Source organism: Sipha flava, unplaced genomic scaffold (genome assembly GCF_003268045.1).
Source record: "Sipha flava isolate LNK unplaced genomic scaffold, YSA_version1 553_pilon_pilon, whole genome shotgun sequence".
Classification (NCBI taxonomy): Eukaryota; Metazoa; Arthropoda; class Insecta; order Hemiptera; family Aphididae; genus Sipha; species Sipha flava.
Window position 1 is genome coordinate 290,419 of NW_020273536.1, and position 22,286 is coordinate 312,704.

General features: G+C 25.0%; 1 protein-coding gene across 4 annotated transcripts in view; it reads left to right on the forward strand.

Annotated features, from left to right (window-relative positions):
• The window catches only part of LOC112691037 (phosphatidylcholine:ceramide cholinephosphotransferase 2-like), a 47,613-nt gene that overhangs the window by 19,220 nt on the left and 6,107 nt on the right, over positions 1-22,286 (forward strand). For all 4 annotated transcript variants that reach the window (XM_025565146.1, XM_025565145.1, XM_025565147.1 and 1 more), the window contains one exon: positions 10,028-10,175. In XM_025565146.1, coding sequence (XP_025420931.1) covers positions 10,029-10,175 — 147 coding nt within the window. In that variant the 5' untranslated portion in view covers position 10,028. The remainder of the gene's footprint in view (positions 1-10,027; positions 10,176-22,286) is intronic.

The window sequence follows — 22,286 nt, forward strand, 5'->3', positions numbered from 1 at the left end:
AATATGAAGAAAGCAGCTACCTGACCATGGAACACTTAAATGAGAGGAAACATATGAATTTTTGATGAATTTTTTCAATTTAGTAAATAGAACAGAATTGGTGTGGAAACCATATTGTTGGGCCATAGTTATATAAATATAAAGTACACAACAACAATATATAAACTTAGAGCTTAATCATTAAAGTCTGTGTTATTTCGATGAATGAAATCCTATATTTTTTTTTGATATGATAACAATGACGGTAAAATTTTAGTTTAAGATAAAAAAAATATCAAGTCCCTTAATAGACCTTATTATGGGATGTAATGTTTCAGCATTGATATTGTAATTAAATATTGAGACTATTCGAGCTTTGGAAAATCTCATTATCTGGTATTTATTAATATTGAGCGTAAAATTATTGTTAATATACCTACCATTTATAAAGAATATTTAAATCAAAGTTAAGTAAATAAGCTTCAACTTGAAAATTAATTAAATTAATATTAATACTTTTATAACAGCAGCAAACATTAATTTAGTGTAATTTTGAAAATTATTGTTATTATTAAAAATAAGAAGTATATATTGGTGTTAAATGGTATCCTTGAGGAACTACCCATGTTACACGTATTGGAATAAACCAATTTTCTTTGTACAAAAAATAACTTTAGGTGGATTGTGTGGTTTATAATTTATATTGATATACTAGTAATTTTTATAAACACTGGATAGGTAATAAGCATAATTATTTACAATGCCATTATTAGTATTAAATTGATAAGTTTTTAAATGCATTGGTAAAATAATAATTGTTGTGTTTGTTGTGTTCCCAAGAAAACCCGTTGTTAGTATGTAATTTTTAGGAAGTCCTAGTGCAATTTTTCTTTTACTTAAATTCTGTTTTGGTTTGTCATAAGTTATACTAAATGTAAAATTAAAAACCACACCGGGTGTTAGTTCCGTGACCGTGATATACTTATGTGTAAAAATGTGAGCAAAAAAAAAACCACTTGTTATAAAGAGCCTAGAACTATTAACTAGCTAACTAGCCTAACTAATTAGCAATGAAAAAAATTCTGGTATATTTTATATGGGTAGTAGTTCTACATTTAAATATAGCTTCATAATATTTTTACCCAGTGTCTCTTCAACGTTACTTTTGAAGTAGTTATCCATTTAATTTGAAGGAACCTTATAATTCAATAAATTTTTATGCGCAATTCGTTATTGATTCATATTTTATTGGTTTACTTAAGTATTAATATATTCTTGAAGGTTTTAGATTAGGATTACAATTTATTTTATTCATTTAAAAATTTGATCTTGACGTTGATGTTACAGTTTTTTTTAAGTTCCATTTCATTATTTACAAAATGTATTTAATCTAAAAACTTGCATACTCGTATTATTGGTGTGTTTATTTTAAATTTATTTCTATACCATAAATCTAGTAATTTTGATTTGTTTAGTATTACAAAAATCTATATGTAACTGTTGGTGAAATAAATTACTCTATATACTCTATACTCTATATTAATTAAATAATTATCTAATAATTTGTTTAACGTACATATATTTAATATTTTTGAAGATAATGTATAATAATCATAATTAAACAATAATTAAATAATAATTAATAAATTCTAAAATATTATAATACTTATATTAAATATTTATATTACCACTTATTTCAAACGTATTTATTTCACAACATATTAATTTTATTGTAATAAATAGATCGACAATGGATTATATAAATTACCCTGGAAAATGTTTATTATATGATATTAAACTTAAATTATATAAAAATATTAAGCAATACTTTTTTTTTTTAAATTTGTTAAGATTTCAAGAGGGAGAGGAGTTAGAACATCTAAACCTCCCTTTTAGACATGCCTCTGGTTAAAATGCTCTTATTGAATTTATAAATAAATAAATAAATTCATTCATTCATTCATTCATTTGCTTGTTTAAATTTATAAAGTACTCATTAATATAATATCATGGATGCAAAATAGTAGGAACAAACATTTTAATATTGAACTATATTGGTTGTTAAAATCATTAATTTCTATATTATTTCTGTATATTTAGTTAAATAAAATTTGAAATTGGACGAAAAGAGGTCTTGGATATTATCACAAAAAAATTAAAAATTACTATCAATATAATTATATAATATATATATAATTTATTATTAATAGTTTTTTTATCATTTTTAATTGATCTGTACATAAAAAATTTTCAAAATAAATTCTCAAACCAATACACAAGAAATTATTGAAAACTAAAGAAATTAAATAAATACGTACTTATAAGTTACAGTTGTATGTTTAAATGTGGTCTCAAGTATAGTAAACTAGTAAACTTTAAAAAGTTCTCGATACGCCCATGTCAATTGGCCTACCAAAAACAATGGTCTATCCATTTTCTGATAGTACAGCTGAAATGATAATAAATAAAATAAATTAAAGAAACACTATGATACCCGGTGCTTATAATACAATAAAGTATTAGGTGTTCTTCTTACTCTTGTATTGGAAAGTAACCCCAGTTACGATGCAAAAAATAAATACCCAAGATTTTTTAATAAATTAAATATTAAATCGAAAATGCAAAGGATTAATAACTTATTTTTCAATTGAGAAATATTTAATTAAATATTTTTGTATGTATATAATAAATTATATAATTATATATTGAAATCGTTATTAAAATGTTATGTCAAAATATTTCATTTTCAAACTGAAGTAATAATTATAATCTAATATACAAATATATTTACATGTATATTTAAAACCTGTGGATGATTTTGATGTATCTATAATAAATTACTATTTAATTTTTTCAGACTATTTTTTTATAAATAAACTTATCAAAGGAAAGAAAAAAAAAATCGACATTTTTAAACTGTTTTTATATTATTTTAGAAAATGAAAAAATATATATAAAATAATTTATTAAAGTTATTCAGTGTCACTCATCTACTTGTATCCTAATTACTTAGACTAAATAATAGAGTTCAATCGGATCTTTGATATTTGTAAATTATATTTCTTTAAAAATAAGTTTAAAATATATATATTGTTATAATATTTTTATTAAATAAACAATCTATGAACTAATTTATTTACCTTTTAATATAAAATTTAGATACCTATTATTTTAAATTAAAATTAAAAAGAAAGGGTCTTAAGATCTGAAAATTTTACACTCAATTTATTTAGTTCATCTTAATATTGTATGTCTGGCGTGTCGGTGATTAATATTTTTTTGCAACATACAACTAAAAGAGATTTACACCTAAAAAATGTTATCGGTTATAAAAAGGGTACTAAATTATTTAGTTAACATTTTATTTATACTGTTGTATTTTTAAATTAATTTTACAATTTTATTAAAAAAAAAAATTAATTCTGATAAATTTAAGTACAGTATGTATTCAATCTCTTACCGATTCGTAAAGTTGATGGCTGCTATTTTCTATAGAATATATATTACAAAAAATATTGTGTTGACATAGGCATTAACGTACACGGATAACTAAGGGACATGAGCATTCGTTAGAAATATGATAAATAAGATTATTCATTTATTTTTATGTTTAGAAGTTTACAGTAACAGTAATTGAAATAAAATTAAAGTTTCTGTTATTTGAAAATGAAAATATCTATGGCACAATTCTTCTACTGGAACTCAATATATGAAGTGACACATTTTTTAGGTAGGAAATTTTAAAAAACAGGCACTAGTTACACTTTTTAAGGCTGGCGTCTATGTATGTACATTATCTTTATGTTTTATAGTGTATATATTTATTTTAATACAATATTAATGATTCTATACATTCTGCATTCGACACCGGATACCCAAATGGGTGCGTTACGATTGCGTATGATACGATTCCGTATGGACCTTTTTCAATATTACGATTGCGTACATTCTACCTACCAATACTTAGTGCAATGTTGCCGTTGTTTAAAATCGTGAAAATTTGTAATATAATTTATTTTAGGAAACGATTGCTTATATTTTTTACAATTTTTATAAACAATATATACAATATAAACAATATAATTTATAAATTTTTATATAACAATTTATACAACCAAATTATATATTTCCAACTAATATATGGGCTGAAGAACCTTCAACAAATAAAAGGTATCATAGTTTTATAAATTATAAGAAAAATTTGGAAGTATTCTTGTACAATATAACTTTAAAGTTTGTTCTGATACATAAAAATAAAGTGTCATAAAATATTTAGATCATTATTAATTCCGTAATTTTTACGTATTTTAATGTCAGAACTACAAATGGTCCAGAGAGTTTCCACAGAACTTTTAACGCTCAATTCTATAACGCACATCCACCAATATACTTTGTGCTTGAGGCATTGAAAGAAATGCAGGCTGAAATCAAAATAAAAATATCCACTATACAAACAAATATATCCAAAGCTATTCCATCTAAAGATATGCAAAAAATTAACTATGTAATAAAACTATACGACCAATTTGAAATAGATGGTAATGTATTACATTTTTTATCAGGGACTGGTTATCGATACCAAGGTTTTAATTTATAACATATAACGTGTATTTTTATTGTATTTTTTATACCTAAATATCTTATATTGTTTTTAATTGACTATAATATTATAATAATGATTTTTTTAAATTATATTTAAAAAAATCATTATTATTTTTAATTAAATTTAATAGTACATGTTGGCGACGTTGCACTTATTTTCGTACCCAATCGTAATGCTTTTAAAGCCTAGGTAGAGAAATCATACACAATCGTATATCACCGACCCAAATAGTACTCAATACTAAAACTATAGATGTAGTTAATAATATGGTTTAGTAAACATCTTTTTTATCTATTTTTATAGTAAATTATTAGTACATAGGTGTTTTAATGTAGTATTCACGAAAAATATTTCTATTATTTACTTTATTTTAGTAAGTTCTTTGTTAACGTATAAGTGAACATACGTATGGTTTCAATATGTATCAAATATATTATTACTAAGATAAATATTTTGAACGTCGTGATATTTTAAATATTTCCTTATGCTTCTTTTAAATGTATGTACACATAGCATATTTTTATCTAGACAAATTTGAATGGATTATTTATTTAGTATCGTATGACCATTTGTTCCTACAGAAATGTAATGATTAATTTTTAGTTTGTAACAATTGTAGGGTTATTTATTTATATTAATATTAAAAAATATTAGTATACTATTTTTAATTATCCATTTTCAATTTGTAAAGAACTAAAAAAAAAACATAAGTTTATAATCTGTTCTCGATGTTTATGTTTTGCTTCAAAGAGTTTTCTATTTAGTTTAGTTAGTTTTTTATTTAGTTTTCTATTTTTTATTTATTATTTTCTATTCAGTCATTATTAAACTAAAGTTATGATTGGGTAAAGATATAAGTATCTGTATGAAAAAAAGAAACTAAATGATTCGCTTAAATTTTCCATGACGAATTACTACATTATTTCTTTTGACATACATACTTTTTTCATTTTCTTATTTCCCAATTATGAACCATGAAAATATTTATTATTGCAATATATTTTTGGGAGATTTGGTCCCTTGAATGTGTATTCATTTCCCGGTTCTATAAATTAATTAAAATGTAAATTAAACAGTGCATGATATATTAGCAATACAAAACTATGTTACTATACTCGTATACCTAATTTAAGTAATACAAATCTTTATTAAATTATCTCTCCCCGGAGTAAACATTGAAATATCCTATTTAAAATTAACTCAATTTAGAATGAATGGTATTTTAAGGTTGTAGCAAAAATATTTAAAATACACTTTTAGGGTGATATATTTAATGTTATTTGCCTGAATTTGTATTATTAAATTTTGAAAATTATTTAATTATTTAATATTATTATTTTTGTAGTATTCGAATAATTATTCATGGTTAAATTAATTATATAAATTCAGTATAAATAGTAATTTTGTAACTTGAGGAGAATAATGTTTTTTTTTTTTTTTTTTTATTACACAATCTGTAAATATATTATTTTTACAATAAGTGTAAGTGTTGTAGTAGATTTATATAAGAAGACTGGAGACTTGAGCGAAGAACCCATCCAGTGATGGGACTTCTTTGGAGTTGCGGATGGGTTTTATTCAGTCAGGAGGTCCCGACACCATTTTCGTTTCAAACGTCGTCCAGGGTCACCTGGAATGCTGGGGGTGGATAAGTTTGAGATTAGAGGATTACGGTGGTTGGAGAGATTTGAGTGGGATCGTTTATACAGAGTTTTGGCTACGATATAAAGAGAATAATGTAACCTCCAAATATGTAATTTTATATTTTAAATAGAATTAGGGTGTTTAACAACTTTGTGTTATGGTTGTACTTACAGATTTTTCTTAAAATATTTCTTTCCAGAACAATGAATTAATTATAAACTTACATTTTAGTACGATGTATTATAAAATTTAAAATCATGTATAGATCTTAAAGTGTGTTATTTTTTCGATTATCTTAGTAGTTTTCAAAATATTTTTTTTTTTAAAAATAATAACTTTTTAACATTATTTGAACCGTTTGTCAAATTGTTGACATTTTTAAATGTTTAAATTTAAAAATGTAACTTTTATTCTCCACTATTTGCAGCAGAAACAAGGAGAGTCATGCTTTGAAAATTTCTATTCAAAATTTTTTTAGATTTGTCGATTCTTAGATATCATTACATTGTTAGGTATATTTCAAATAAATACAGTGCATTAAATTTACGTAATATCTATTTTTAACACAATTGCTTTGTTCAGAAATTAGGAAAATAATGATGTTTAAAATTTTTACGATTTATTTTAATTTTAATGTTTACGTTATGGTAACTTTTAGAATTATTATATGGAAAATGTATTATAATATATAGTGTTTTGTTACAGTATAAAAGTTTTGCATTATATCGATGTGAACTATTAAGTTTATTTTTAAAGTAAATTAGTATTTCTTATAATTTTATGAATCTATGTTTGATTTTATAATATATAGTTCTTTGTTATTTTATTTATCATCCGTTTTATAACATTTATATATATGTATAATCTATGTAGTATATAAACTATGTGATATATTTTTATATTTTATTCTAATTACATTTTTTAAAAACCTGAATTCTTTGATATATTTTCTTTCGGAATATTTTTAAAATGTTTAAATTGTTGATATTGTAAGCATTAAGTATGTATCTTTAAATTATTTATAATGATATTTTGATTTGTTAAAAATAAATTAAATTTCCTAATTGTTATCATTTAATATTAATAAATTAAACCAACATTAAAACATTATTTATCTTGTAATGACTTATCCTTTTCATATTTTATGTTATATTTTCTATTGGACTATATAACGTTTTTACTTATAATTTTACCGAATGTAACCAACCTAATAAAATGTAATTTGTGTTCCAAAATTCCATTAAATATTATTATTCCATTATACATATATGATAATTAGATATTATTTATAGATTTGGTGATTTCATTACATTATTATTGGTAGATAATCATTATACATATGATATAACACACTAGAAAAAAAAAAAAAATTTAACATAGACCCCGTTCTCCCATAAAATATTTCTATATTTATTATCTATATACATACACAGAACGACTGGCGTCACTTCAATGATAAAAATAATGTTAAAAACAGTCATTCTTCATAACTATTAATTTGAAAATACTATAACAATTTTATTAATTTTACGAAAACAATATTGTAGAAGTATTATTGATTAGTTTGTCATTCGTGTTTTATTAGGTAAGTTATGCTGTGTATAAAGGTTGTAAATGTCGTGTTAAGGGTTGTAACAGTAATGATGTTTTATTGACTGTCTGACCTATTAAATGATATTTTATGGAACGTAGGTAGGAATTTGAAGTCAACCCAATAGATAGTTTTTTTTTCTTGCGTACAATAATTTTATTCAATTTTTCATTGTTATTTAATTAAATGATACATAAATAATTATAAAAATGAACAGTCATATATTCTACTTTACTACTTTTGAAACAATCGATTGAGTTTTGACTCATATTATTCAGCTTAACATGCTGACGTCATTGATGTCCTTAGTCAGCCATATTAAATAATTGTTTATTATTAGAAAAAGAAGAAGAACCTATATAACCTAAGTTAATTCGGATTATTAAAATTATTTTGCTATAGTGAAACTATGTCATGTTTTAGTATGACAAGTATATGATAAAATACTAACGTAGATATCTAACATAAATGTAGTGTAGATTATTTATTGATTTTCAGCCTAGTTAAGTTATTTGCTCCTTCGGTCAAAAAATTATAATTATAGCGTAAAATATAACTTATTTATTTTGATATATTTGTATGCTCATTTGTATATTAACATAATCATAGGTGGGCATTTGGTTGAATTTTTGTGAATGGCTATAATAATTCAATGTAAAATAACCTACAAGGGCTTCGCCACTTCACCCCCTTTTCATACACAAGTAAAACTTATTACCATTAATAATATAGATATGTTTAAATTGTATATTAAAAAAAAACACTAAATAATATATATTTAAAAATAATTAATATTTTATTTTTATGACAAATATCTATTTGTATCAGCAAAGATATTCAAAATATCATTGATTTTTATATTTTTTCAATAAATAGTATTCAAAGATCGCTGAACCTATCTTGAACCAACGATGTCCTTAGCCAAGTTTTTATTTTTTTCATTGGACTGAAACTTCTTTTGCAAGTAGCCCAACTATGTAATTGGTATTTTTAATGCTATTGTTTTTGTTGGTATTTTACGATCTTCAAAAATACGAACATATAATTATAAAAACAACGAATAACATTTCTAACAAAGTTTCGATTTTGAGCGACTATTAAAATATTTGGGGGTCTAAGCCCCCTCCCCCGATGTCCACCTATGAACATAACACTGTAAATTACCAAGTACAAATTACTTTAAGTTTTATAATTAAAGTTATGAATCATCATAGTTCAGCTAATATTTAGTGTTTGCTTAATAATAAATTATATAAAACTGTGAAAACGTTATCAAAGGATTGATTATAATTACAAAAAACGAGTATATATTAAACATAACTCTAAAGATATACATTTTAAAAAACGATTTTACAATGCAACACTTATCATTTTGTTTTGACAGAAATATGTAAACAATAAGTATAATGTCATCACTAATTTTGGATAAAACATTGGTAACTTTCTCAATTATTATTATAACATAATATGAATATGATTACAGCTTTTTAATAATTTGAAATTGAATTGAACTATTTATTCATTATAACTGCAAATTCTTCACTTTTATTTTCTAGAAAATTGTTTTATGACTACAACATTTCGGCAGTTCATATAATTATTAATTTTAAATTCAAGAATACTTTATAATAAAAAAAAAAAATAATCTCAAAATATTATGTATACCAATATTATTATTATGTATTTTCTAAAAAACTAACAAAAATAATTAATTTAAATAATAGATGAGTTAATAGAACCTATCTATTGGTATTTTAACATGATTTTCTCCATTATTCTAATAAATTATAATTTTGGTGAAAAATGACTTAATAAACTAAATTTTAATTAACTTAATAACAAACAATGACTTAATATTTTTATCACTAATTATTTAGGTATATTTTATTTGAAAATTCACTTTCTCGTTTTTCATAGTTGAAATAGTCGTTATTTCAATTAATATGTTCATAATTGTTATAAAATTCAATGTATTAGCTTGAAATATACTTTTTTTTTATCAATTTAAATGCCAGTTTATCCAATTATTTAAAACTCAAAATATAGCCTAATTTATATGATAAAATAATAAAAACTATTAAATTATATATAGATATAAATAAATTCATCGTCTACCTTGTGTAGTAATCGAATGTCTCTAAAATCCAATCCCTTTTCGATAAATAAACTTATTAACAATAGTGTTTTAATAATTATTATTATTGTTTCAGGATGGTACTAGAGCCGAAAAGGGAGGCTAACACTGATGGAATCGAAAATAGAATTCAAAATAAAGGAGTTTTCTATACATGTAACGAAAACCACAAAAAAGATTACGTTCGCATTAAAATTGACATGCCTCCAGCTAATGGTCATTTAGTGAGTTATTTAGTTATTTGGTTTTTAATTTTTTTTTTGTACGGTAATGTTTAAAATAAATATATTTAATTCCATACATTTATATTTATACTTAGTTTGATTATTGAATATTGAAATATTTCACGTTTAACTGTTCTACGCAAGGCTTATATTTGAAAAAAAAATGTAGTTTTATATTATTTTGAATGAAAACGTTTCATGACTTTTGTGTTTATTGTTATTTAAAATTATAACGTTATGTAATTTAAGTTTTGTGTTATTAGTGATTAAAGTAGTATTCAAATTTTTCATTTTACGTTATTTTAATTTAAAATGTTATATAACTTAGTTTAAATTTTTCAATGATTTATTAAATATCTACAATATTTATGATTGATCCTGAGTTACCATAGTATCTTAAAATAATAGGTATTAAGGACAGGAGTAGCTATCAACATAGTTGAGCTGTGGTGTGTTAAGTGACATAACTTATATGAGGGTAGGAGGTAGAACTTGAAATACTGCAAACCAGGTTAACACTTGGCCAGTAAATGGCCAACATTAGAAACCAACTCTGCTAATCCTTGTAACAGATTTATTTCGACTTGTCTGCTTACCATATAATTATTTAGAGGATTAAAAAAATATGAACTACGGTCTACATATATATTTATTAGTACAATACCTATATTATGCTATTTATGTATATCTTGGTTCGTGATATGGATACTTTGAAATAATGTAATAAGAATAATGTAAATTTGACTATATTGTCATAATAGGCATAAATGAATCGTTTTAAATAATTTTCTAAATTGTCAGAATGATTTCTAGTTTGATTTGGATTTGAACAGTTTGTTACTTAACAAACACTACATTTATATTGACATTGTATTAAAACAAAAAACATTCTCATCACGAGATTGGAATTTGTTCTACTTGTGATGATCATAGTTAGAAAAATCAAAAAAAATCACTTTTATCCAGTAAAATGACTTAATTAGTATTAGGATATTAGGTCCATTAAATGTCAATTGTCAAACGAGTAATAACAACATTTGAACATAAATACAACGACAAAACTATAAAGACTACTGCGCAATTTGTTTTCATTGGTTGTGGTGGTATGAGGTGGGGATTAGGGACTATAAATAAAAATAATAATTAATAGCAATATTATAAATATTATCTATATTGGCTATAATTATATCTAAACTGTATCATCGCATTAGGTGACGACCGATTTTTCATTTAAACGTGAATATGACTAAAATACAGTCTTTAATGTTTATCGATTGATAATTATCGATAAATCGTATTGAAAAATATTTCCATAAACATTAAACCAGGACGCGCCACATCAAAAGTGAAATGTACATAACGATCGAGAGAACGCGCTGTTAGGTGTTTTCCCGCGGCGTATGCACGCGCTTAAGCCACGCCCAATACTTTGTGATTATCACAACCAGTCTGATAAATATCCAAGCAGGAATAATATTATTTTACAAACGGTCTTAGTGCGCGAATATCGTAAGCATAGGCGTGCGCACGGGTGCAGCGAATGCTGCTTTCGCTGCACCTGACAATTTATCTTGGATTTAGTGAGCTGGTAGATATTTATTTGAAAGGTATACATAGAATGAATAATTTTAAACATATTGAGTTTATAATTAAATTAAAATATAAATGTTCATCAATGTTATTCAAATGAAAAATGATAATATTATTTTATCAATACAAATCTAAAAATAGATGGATAATATTGGGTAAATTCGACGTATCTACACACTAGATTATACAGTATACAAATACAGACACAACCCCACAATGACAATAGCGCATTAACCATTCAACCAGACGTGCAGTAATACTAAAACGGAATAGATGCCATAATTAGTAATCAGTAATCACATAACCGAATCGATTATTATGTTTGTAATTGAATTACGATTTTTCACTGTTACTGCAGTCTGAGTAGTGTCATTTATTACATATGTGATGTTAAATATATTTATAAAAGTATAAATGAATATACTAAATTTCATAAAAATATTATTACTTTTTATTTACAATTTACTATATTTCTTATAACTATTATAGGTTAGTTATAGAGTGATGAATCTATATAGTGGGGGGATATACCATATAATGATTTGGGTACAAAAGTGATTATATGAAATTATAAAATATTAAATTTTTACACAGTGGGGCTAAAAAAGAATTCGGAGGGGGATGCTATATAAAGGAAATAAGTGGGCCGCTTATTCTTTAGGGCCGGTTAAAAATGTATGCTGCACCCGACACAAAATCCTGCGCACACCTATGATCGTAAGTAAAGGTATTGGTGATTGCACAAATATTTGTAATATTCACGAGCGTCCCTAAGTCATTATTACCTAATAACACAGTTTATTGAAATGTTAGCAAAAATATTTATACTGAAAAAATTGTTCTGTCGTAGCTTGAATTGTGGAAAACACATTGTTATAATTGCTCTTTATAAACTTGCTCGGTTAATGAAGTTTTATAAATCTAAAGAATGGCTAATATTGTTATGAGCAGTGCTCCACTTTTGGGGGGACGCAAGGGGACGGAGTACCCCAACTAATTTTCAGAAATTTTAACGTCCCCCTACTATTATTATGTTAAGATTATAACGCTTAACAAGTTTTGGAAACGCTCTTTTTTTTAAAGTAAATAGAGTCCCCCTTCTTTAATTTTCCAAGTCGAGCATTGGTTATGAGTCATAACTTATTGACTATTGTTAGTTGGATGCGTTGTCAAGTAGTCATAGTTGTCCAAGGGGGAGGGGCATGTGCCCTAGGTCGTCCAAAGTATTATGAAGTTAGTAGAGGGATAAAAATTAATGATAAGAAAAATTCGATGTTTTATTAAAGGTAGGTTTTAATTTTTTCATTTATTCCAAAGTATTTAAGACGATACCTCTCAAATTGTATATTACCTACATATACTCGTATATTATTTAATATGAAATAAAATAAATAATGTGTTACATACCTACAGTGATGTATAAATATTATCGAAGGATTAAATATTATTGATAAAAAATGTAATCTAATACATTCCGATACACCAAATAGTCCCGATTCCATTCAACGTCATCCATGCAATAATACAGTATCTACACGTTAAATGCACACGTATTAGATAAATATAATACTCGTAAAAAACAATAACTCATCGAAAGATTAAAATTGATTATCGTTATTTTTACTTATCTTTTGAAAACGGGACGTTTTAGTGTCCCGAAAATGTTCCTGGGGACAACGGGACTAAGATTCAAAAAACGGGAACGTATGGTCACCTTATATTTTCACCACACATTCTCGTATATTAATAAGGTATATTTATATACTTATTCTATACAGGGTCGTAGTTTTTAATTTTAAAGTCCGTGTTTCAACACAACCCACAGCAAGAGTGCTGATGAGCTGCTACCGTGATAGGACCAAAGGTGCTGAGGTTTAACGGGGTGTGACAGACGTAATGAAATCAAATGCTACACGTCGGAAAGCAGCATATTAATGTCTAATTAAAAATATGCTTCTCATAAAAATTGATATTTAATGAAATTTATATTATTGATATTATTTCCAATAATATGGCTTACTGAGTGGTTTTAGAATTCACATATTATTAATATTGTAGTAAATAAGTTATGTCTTAAAAATGACATATTTAGTTTTACACTTGGTGTTGTTTTAATTTTCTTGTTTTAATTTATGAAATAATAGTTTTAGTGCATGTATATGCAAATAATAGAAAGTATGTATTGTATACATTATTTTATGTTGTACATAAATTATTATACATATTATAAACACATATTTGGTGCGCAATTGTGTTGTGATTTTATCAGGTAAAAAGGAATCGGGGCGCAATCGTGGTGTAATTAGTCGGGTCAAAAAAGGAAAAATTGTGCAATCGTATGCACTGAAAAATTAACCTCATCGATATTTATAATAGGTGGTTTTTCATATTATTGGAAATATAGAAATTAATTTTTCCACCATTATCCCCTACTATTGCTGCCTCTTAAATGGGAGGAAAAATAAAGATATATTAATTTATACAATATAATAATAATTTCCTAATAAACATAAATTTGTTTATTTTGTTTAATCTTTAATGATACTTTATATACAAGTATGTATAAATGTGGACTTGAAATCAATATCGGGCTAAGTGCCAAAAAGTTGATATTGAATTATTCACAATTTTTTTGAAACCAGAGGAAAGTTGTAAAAATATATGTCAATAAAAATGTAAGACCCTTTAATAACTTATACTTAACACTACTCATGAAAATATAAGTTTTATTTCGCCCCTTAAAAAAAAAAAAAAATCTTATACTAAAAAAATGATAAAACGTGTAAAGCCACAATAGTATATTCGGTAAAAATTTGCCAAGTACAAAATCATTTTTTTTATTTTTTTTACAAATTTAATAGATCTCTAATACAGATATTTTGGTAATATTAGACTTAAGTTTTTACAAATAATAAAAAATGTAGAGAAAAAAATAGCTTCATTTACTTAATTAATTTTTCGAAAAATTCTTTATTTTCTTCTTTTAGAAATGGTAGCATTTGCTGAAGATCTTTTTTTTTTTCGACTGATATTATATTTTCACATACCTAGGATGGTAAATCCATCTCTTTTATTGTTTTAACTTTCACACCTTTCTTGATGACTTTGCACGCGCTCCAAGCTTTAAGTTCACTGAAGGTAGTCTTTGTTTGCACCACACCGGGCTTATCTTTTGTTATTTTGAGCCAAGAACATTTTGAAATTAGAAGTTTTCCAGTATTTAAGTACATGGCTGCTGCTTTTTTGAAATCAGAAATTATTGGGTTCTAATAAAGTGACAATAAACGGGTTATTCGGTGTCGTGTGGACAATGAGTTGTACCAAGTCCATTGGAACTTCACACTTTTCAACCCTTTTGCACTTTTCAATTAGGACGAAATCTCTGTCACAGGATAGAAAGGAATGCCCAGACACTATGTACTAATGATTAATTTCGTCAAATTTATCTGTGAGTGTTAAATATATCCATAGAAATAATTGTTTTTATTTTGGCCCACACAGTTATCAGACCAAATAGTTTACGTTTCACTGTTGGATTAGAATTAAATTCTTCAAAAAACACATGAAGCAATTTTATTTCCTCTGCGGCCACTCATACCTTCGTGCCATTAGAACATGTGCTCTCTGTTACTGTCACCAAAATGTACACCTAAATTGTAACAGGATAACTGACACAAGTAAAACATTTGACTATGCATTAATGAAGGCAAAGATAAGACCTGTTCTAAATCCATTGAAAACATGCAATAATATCACTGGTAGGGAGCTGAAACAAAGCTGTGTCTTGTTTCATTTGTTGCCTTGCTTTTTCAGCTTTTTTGTGATGAAGTTCTAACATATTTTTGGTATGTTTATCACGCGATTTTGCCGCTACTTCTGCTGATAACAAATCACATTTACTGCAAGTTACGTGGTTAAGTTACATTTACGTGGTTTATGGAATGAGATATTTGGGCATTTTTGTTTAAACGTTTCAAAGAAAAACCTGTAGGTAACAGGAGAGTCAGGAAATTTATCTTTAAATTAACAAAATAGTCTATTGATATTTAAATCTTGGCTTAAATATTCTTTTTTGCTTTTTTTTCTCCCGTTATGACTTTTATCTCTCGGAAAGGAGTTCACATGCTCTATTATAAGGTTTTTGTCTGCATCAGTAAACTTACTTCTATTCTGCGTATTACCACGTGTTTCAGTATACAATTTTTTTTTTTTAAGCACTAGAGTCTCAACTCTGCGTTTAGTAATCCCAAAAACGTCCATAAATAATTTTTTACAGGCCTGTATGATGTTGCCCGTTCCATCTGGCATAGAAAAACATACGGTAACTTTCCGTTTGCTGTCCTTAGGATCATCATACTTTCCGTGACGCCTTCTTTTCACCGGAGGAATAATCATCAAACGCATCAAATAAGAATTTTGTTTACAGTTGTCTTTTAAAGCATAAAAGTTATGAAACAGGAGTTTCTTTTGAGTATGTGGAATACTGCGACAGTGAAACTTACATTTACAATTGAGTCGTCCAGTTGCAAAAGGTAGTATGTCCATATTTTAGTTGCCAAAGGGAATATGTCCAATTTTAAATATAAATTATTTAAAAAACTTCCTTTTCCCCGTTTTTTTTAGTCTAAAAAAGTAAAATGTTTTTTTTTATATATATTTATGAAAAAAAAACATTTTACTTTTTTTAGACTATAGAAATCGTGGATAAGTAGTTTTTTTAAATAATTTATATTTAAAATTGGACATATTCCCTTTGGCAACTAAAATATGGACATACTACCTTTTGCAACTGGACGACTCAATTGATCTTTTCTTTTGGTTCTGTTTTTCCTTCAACCAAAACATTTTTCTTGTTCACGTAAGGTTTTCCTTCACTTCTACGAATTTTTCTTTCATTATGCACTGACTGTTTTTTTGGCATTTTATGAGTAATAAATAGCTATTTTAAGTAAAATAAATATACGTGAAAATATACAGGTAATGTGCGTGTACCTATTCCGTTTGAACGACCAACATATACTGATAACTAGGAACCGGATTTATATGCACAAAAAATCCTCAAAATATGCTTCTAAAATTGCTGTAATATGCTATAAAATATATATTTATTTTTAAATATGTACTTAAATATTCACTTAAAATGTTGTTTAAAATTATGTACAAATATGTGAAATGTATTATAAATGTAAAAATAAGTATTAATTATTACAGTATTAAAAAAAGTATAAAAAAGCTTTTAAAATATTTTGTCGTCAAGTCGACACTTGAATTCTATATTATCTATCTATATATATATGTTGTATATGACTATAATATGAGATATGAGTATGTAATCTTATCTTTGGAAATAATGACCGATCGCAATTTTATTATTATTATGTGGCTGTGAACGTGAAAATACGACGAAAACGAATATATGTGCTATTAATAATAATATGCACTATAAAACTACAAATATGCATTTAGTAGGTAAAAACGTTGAAATATGCAAAATAAAATCAGTGTTATTTTAACAAGAATGATCTAAATCGGAGACAATACTCATCAGATTCAAAAAAAAACTTATTCCAATACATATATGCATTTGCATATAAATCCGGTCCCTACAGATAACTGAAATAATTATTTTTATTATAAGACGGGTCGTGTTATCAGCATGAGAAATAACATTAACATGATCAAAAGTAGAACTTATATATTTAGTGGCATTCAGCGCGTTATTTCACCACAAAATCCCAGCACATAACACACACGTTATCTAGCGGATGTTTTTACCTATAATATTATTAACCAAGGCACGTAACTGTTTCACATGTTATTGGGCTTGGCACTTAGAACATTTTTCCTGAGGTTAATCCAAAAATCAATTTTTTGGCATTTAGTCTGTTATTGAATTCAAGTCCTCAATTATGTTATTAACCATTAGGTATGTATTTTTTAACATATCTTGTATTTTTCGAATTATGTTTAGTTTTCTGGTAATTTATCGTTTTCCATTTATCGTTTTCCGTTTGATTACGTTTAAATATTTCAATCATTATTCATCATGAATAACATTATTTTAACGTTTACAAGCTCTGGTTCTATGCCTATTGTTGATTAAATTATGCTTAAACAATGCTATCTGCTTAAATATTTAACTAATTTATAAATTATTTATTAATGTCTACAAGTATAATTTAATAAAGACAACATTATAAATTACTTGTAATGAATACAATATCATTAATTACGATTATTACGGATTTAAAAATGTATTTATTTTAAACAGCTGTATAGTAAATTCAATTATATACCTTTAAATTAATAATATTAAATAGTTATAAACATAAATAATAAATTATTAACAGTAATTTTAAATGTACTATGTGGAAAACATTAGAATTAATTGAATAAAATACAAAATTCAAGTCCTAGTGTCAAAATCTAGTGTGTAATACAATATACAGTATGGTTAATGTATTATATGTGAATACAAATCAAATATGTTGCATAATATTTAATGTATTTGAAAAATTAAATGCCTATTAAATAATGACATGCCAATAAAAATATCAAAGAAATATTTTACTGTTGTATTTCAACTTTACGGAATGTAGGTAGGTAGATATAGGTTTTTATTTAAAATTTATAACAAAAATTGCATTTTTTAGACTATTTAGATATTCAAGGTTTCATGTAAATTTAATTAGTATATTTTATTATGTTTTATTAAATATACAAACAAGCTGAATTTATAATAATTTTTTAATAAATTGTTTTACTATATTATGTAAAATTAAAAAGTTCAATTATCTTTCTATGTTAAAAATAATGTATATATATAGTTGACACTTAATATTAGTATATTAGTATTACCATATATATATATATATAATTATATATTGTATATATATATATATATATATTATGTTATATTAATATTAGTATTACCATAGCAACAGTTTAGAACCATTCCACAAACTGACATTCTGAATACGTTAATATTCTGTCGTATAGAAATATAAATCTAAAATTTGATTTCCAATTTGGGAACGAGAGACACTGTTATGAAACTTAATTTATTTTTAATTACCTACCGAAAAGAAAAGTGAAATATTCATCCTAATTATTCAATAATGATTATATAAATCTTTTGGTTTTTTTTAATTAGAAACTTATTTAAAATATTTTCAACTCATTCCTATTTGATTATCTTATAATTCTTTTTCAAATCGATGGTATCTAAGTTCATATAAATAATCATTAATATTCAATAGTAATTACTTTTTTTTTTAACATACAATTATTTATAATGATAAACAATTTGTTGAACAATTGGCACTAGTTTTTTTCCTTCGAAGATAAATATCTTTAATTTCATTTATTCATATAACAACTAACTATCTCAAAAGAAAAAAAAATGAACTTTGTAATAAGTATTTACCGACAGTTATTTAGTAAATTATTTTTTAATTCTTTAAACTGGAAAAAAAAAATGTTTTGTGGTTCTTAAAATTAGACGCGGATTTGTTCAATTAACACGTTTTTATTTTTCAAAATAAATTGTATTGGTTTTTATTCAATGTACTTAAACGTACTTAGAAATCTTATTTTTTCCATTTAATATAATCTATTATTAGTGAATAATAAATCTTAGTACAATCTAACTTTTCGCTAAAGTCAGTTAGATAGTAGATAGCAAGAAGGGGGAGCTTAAGGGTAAAACCTCCACCCTTCCCTCTCTCTCAGAAATTCAGTAAAATTATTAAATATGTTTTTATTAAGTAAAAGTGATATATAGATTATATAAGTATGAAAATGTACAACCAAACAAATCCCCCTCCCAAAAAATATATTTTTGTATATATGCCTGGTAGTGTTTATATTTGATATATAGAATCTTTTAACAATTTATAATAACTACTCTTCACAGAAATTGTTCGGTATTGAATAATGATATTCTGGTTAATTTTTTTATTATAAAACAAATGTTTCTGCTATCTGTTAATCAAATGGTTTATATAACGTAATAGACAACATGTAACAATTACTATAATAACATACATTACAATAAGCATATATTTTAACTATTTCCGATTAAAGTGATATTGTAATGTTTATGTATTATTCTCATTGAATACCCAAGTATGTTTCATAATTATTTTATATTTAATAAAATCTTAGTGTAATATAATAATAATAAAAATATGTGACTTAAAATATCGTTAATCTATAGGGCTAAATAAGTTTAACATATTGTACTTAGGATATCATAAAAACTAATAAAAGTATTTGATAAACAAGCTTTTGTTTAATTAATTTTAGTTTGTTTGCTGTGGAGGCCCTATTTAGCGTGTTAAATAAATATATTAAACAATAAGTGAAATTCTAAATTTTTACCATGGTAGATGTATGTATGTATGTGGAGAAAAACTGTTAAATTTTTAGTTAGATTGGCATTAAATGTGTAATTTTTTCAAGTTCAAAACTTAATGTGAAATTCTTGAATTGAAATTTTGCATTTAAGACATAAAACAATTAAACTTTTAGTTAAATGTGAGAACAATTTTTAATTTTTGTTGGTGCGTTAGGTTCTTGTTTATCACATATTTAAGTGATGGTCCCGAAAATATATTAAAATATATGGGGTCACTTGACCCAGGTGATATTTGATACTGTTTAATATGTTCATTATTCTAGGCAGTAAGATAGTAGTCCATTACCTAATCACGATGTGATAGTTAACATGCACTTTGTAAATTATTCTTCCACAACGGACACGAGTTTTTAATCTCTAAGACACCCCAATAGCGTACTTTTATAACGTCCTAACCTATAAAAAGTTTTCGTACCTTCAATATTATATATTTTTTTAATCTAAAATTTTGATCTCTCTTTTTAAATTGATCGCTATGATGCCAAACGATAATAATTTAACATATATTGAGTGAGGTAATAATCAGGCCCGGATTTATAGAATAATGGGCCCTGGGGCAAATAGTTAAAATGGGCCTCATTAAGGCACCAAAAATGTATCACAATAAATAACCTAAAATATTTTTAAATTGTATAGATGTTATAGATCAAAAACATTTAAAAACAATGATTATAATTATTACACATAATATAATAAGTATTTAAAATGTCCATAAGTTATTTTTATATTCAACCAAAATAATTATGAAATACTTCATACAAATAATTTATACATTATGAATAATACACATTATTAAGTACTCTTATTTAAAACATTTTTTCTTGATTTTTTACGAGCAAAAGTTAGTATAGTTTCTTGAAAATCAATTGTTGGTAACAAATCATGTTCAAAAGATAATATTATAAATGATTTTAAGGATTTTTGAGTCTGACTAGTTCTAAACTTATTTTTTATGCATACCAACTTTGAAAATGCCCATTCAGCAGAACAATTTGCAGTATGAATTGTTAAGTATAATTGAATTGCAATAAAATATTAAGAAATACATCTTTTATTTTTATTTCTTCAAACCATTCTAATATTTTATGCACATTTGAAGCATCAAATGGTGGTTTACTGAGATCCCAATACTCTCTAAATTAAACTAACTCATTTTTTATAGAAGGTTCTATGTCATCTTTATTTATAGAAATGAAATTGTCTAAGCTTAAGTTAATATCATTATCTGGCTGGTTATTTAACTTGGTGATAAATAAAAAATGCTGAGATACATAGTTATATGTGATTAACCTTTTATCTAAATCTGTTATAAACTTATCTACAATCATGATATGTGTTTCTATTCTAAATTTGTCAATACCTTTTAAATGAGTTGGATTTTGAGATCCACTTGTACACTTTCTTTTAATTTGTCTTTCATTATCTTTATTTTTTAAAATATTTTTTTAATTTTAAACTTAGTTTTGTAGTTTGATTTTCATAAGTGTTAAACAAATCTCTTAGACTAGCCACAAATTTTTCAAAAATATAAGTAGGTTAAATGCTTTTAATTAATCAATCATTTTACTTTGAAGTTCAACAGATGTTTTATTGGTCCGTTCTAATATATCATTCCATAAAATAGCCAAATATCCGGTTTCTTTTTTTTTAATATAGATCTATCTTAATACTTCTTGCCAATATTCAGTTTCCACAGAGATTTGTCTATGCATTCCTTTATTAATTAAAATAGTTAAATTTACTCTTAATAACCATTTTGTAGTGACATTTTTGTAATTAAAACTATTTTCATGTTGAGTGATTCTTTCACTTTTTTCCACTTATCAAATCCACTGCAGACAAATGGATTGTCTTTTGATCGACTACTTCCAAACAATTTGCACATGAAACAGAAAATACTTCCTTGACTGGGAGAATATAACATGATGATATTTTTCACCGTTAGACAGTGTTCGTACAAACATTCCATTGGTTAGATGTCTTGTGTGATTTTTATCTGTAAATTAAATATATTTTCTGTTATATATATCTATATTATATCTGTTATATATATATATATATTATAGATATTGCTTAAAAATTTAAATTATAACTTACTTGGT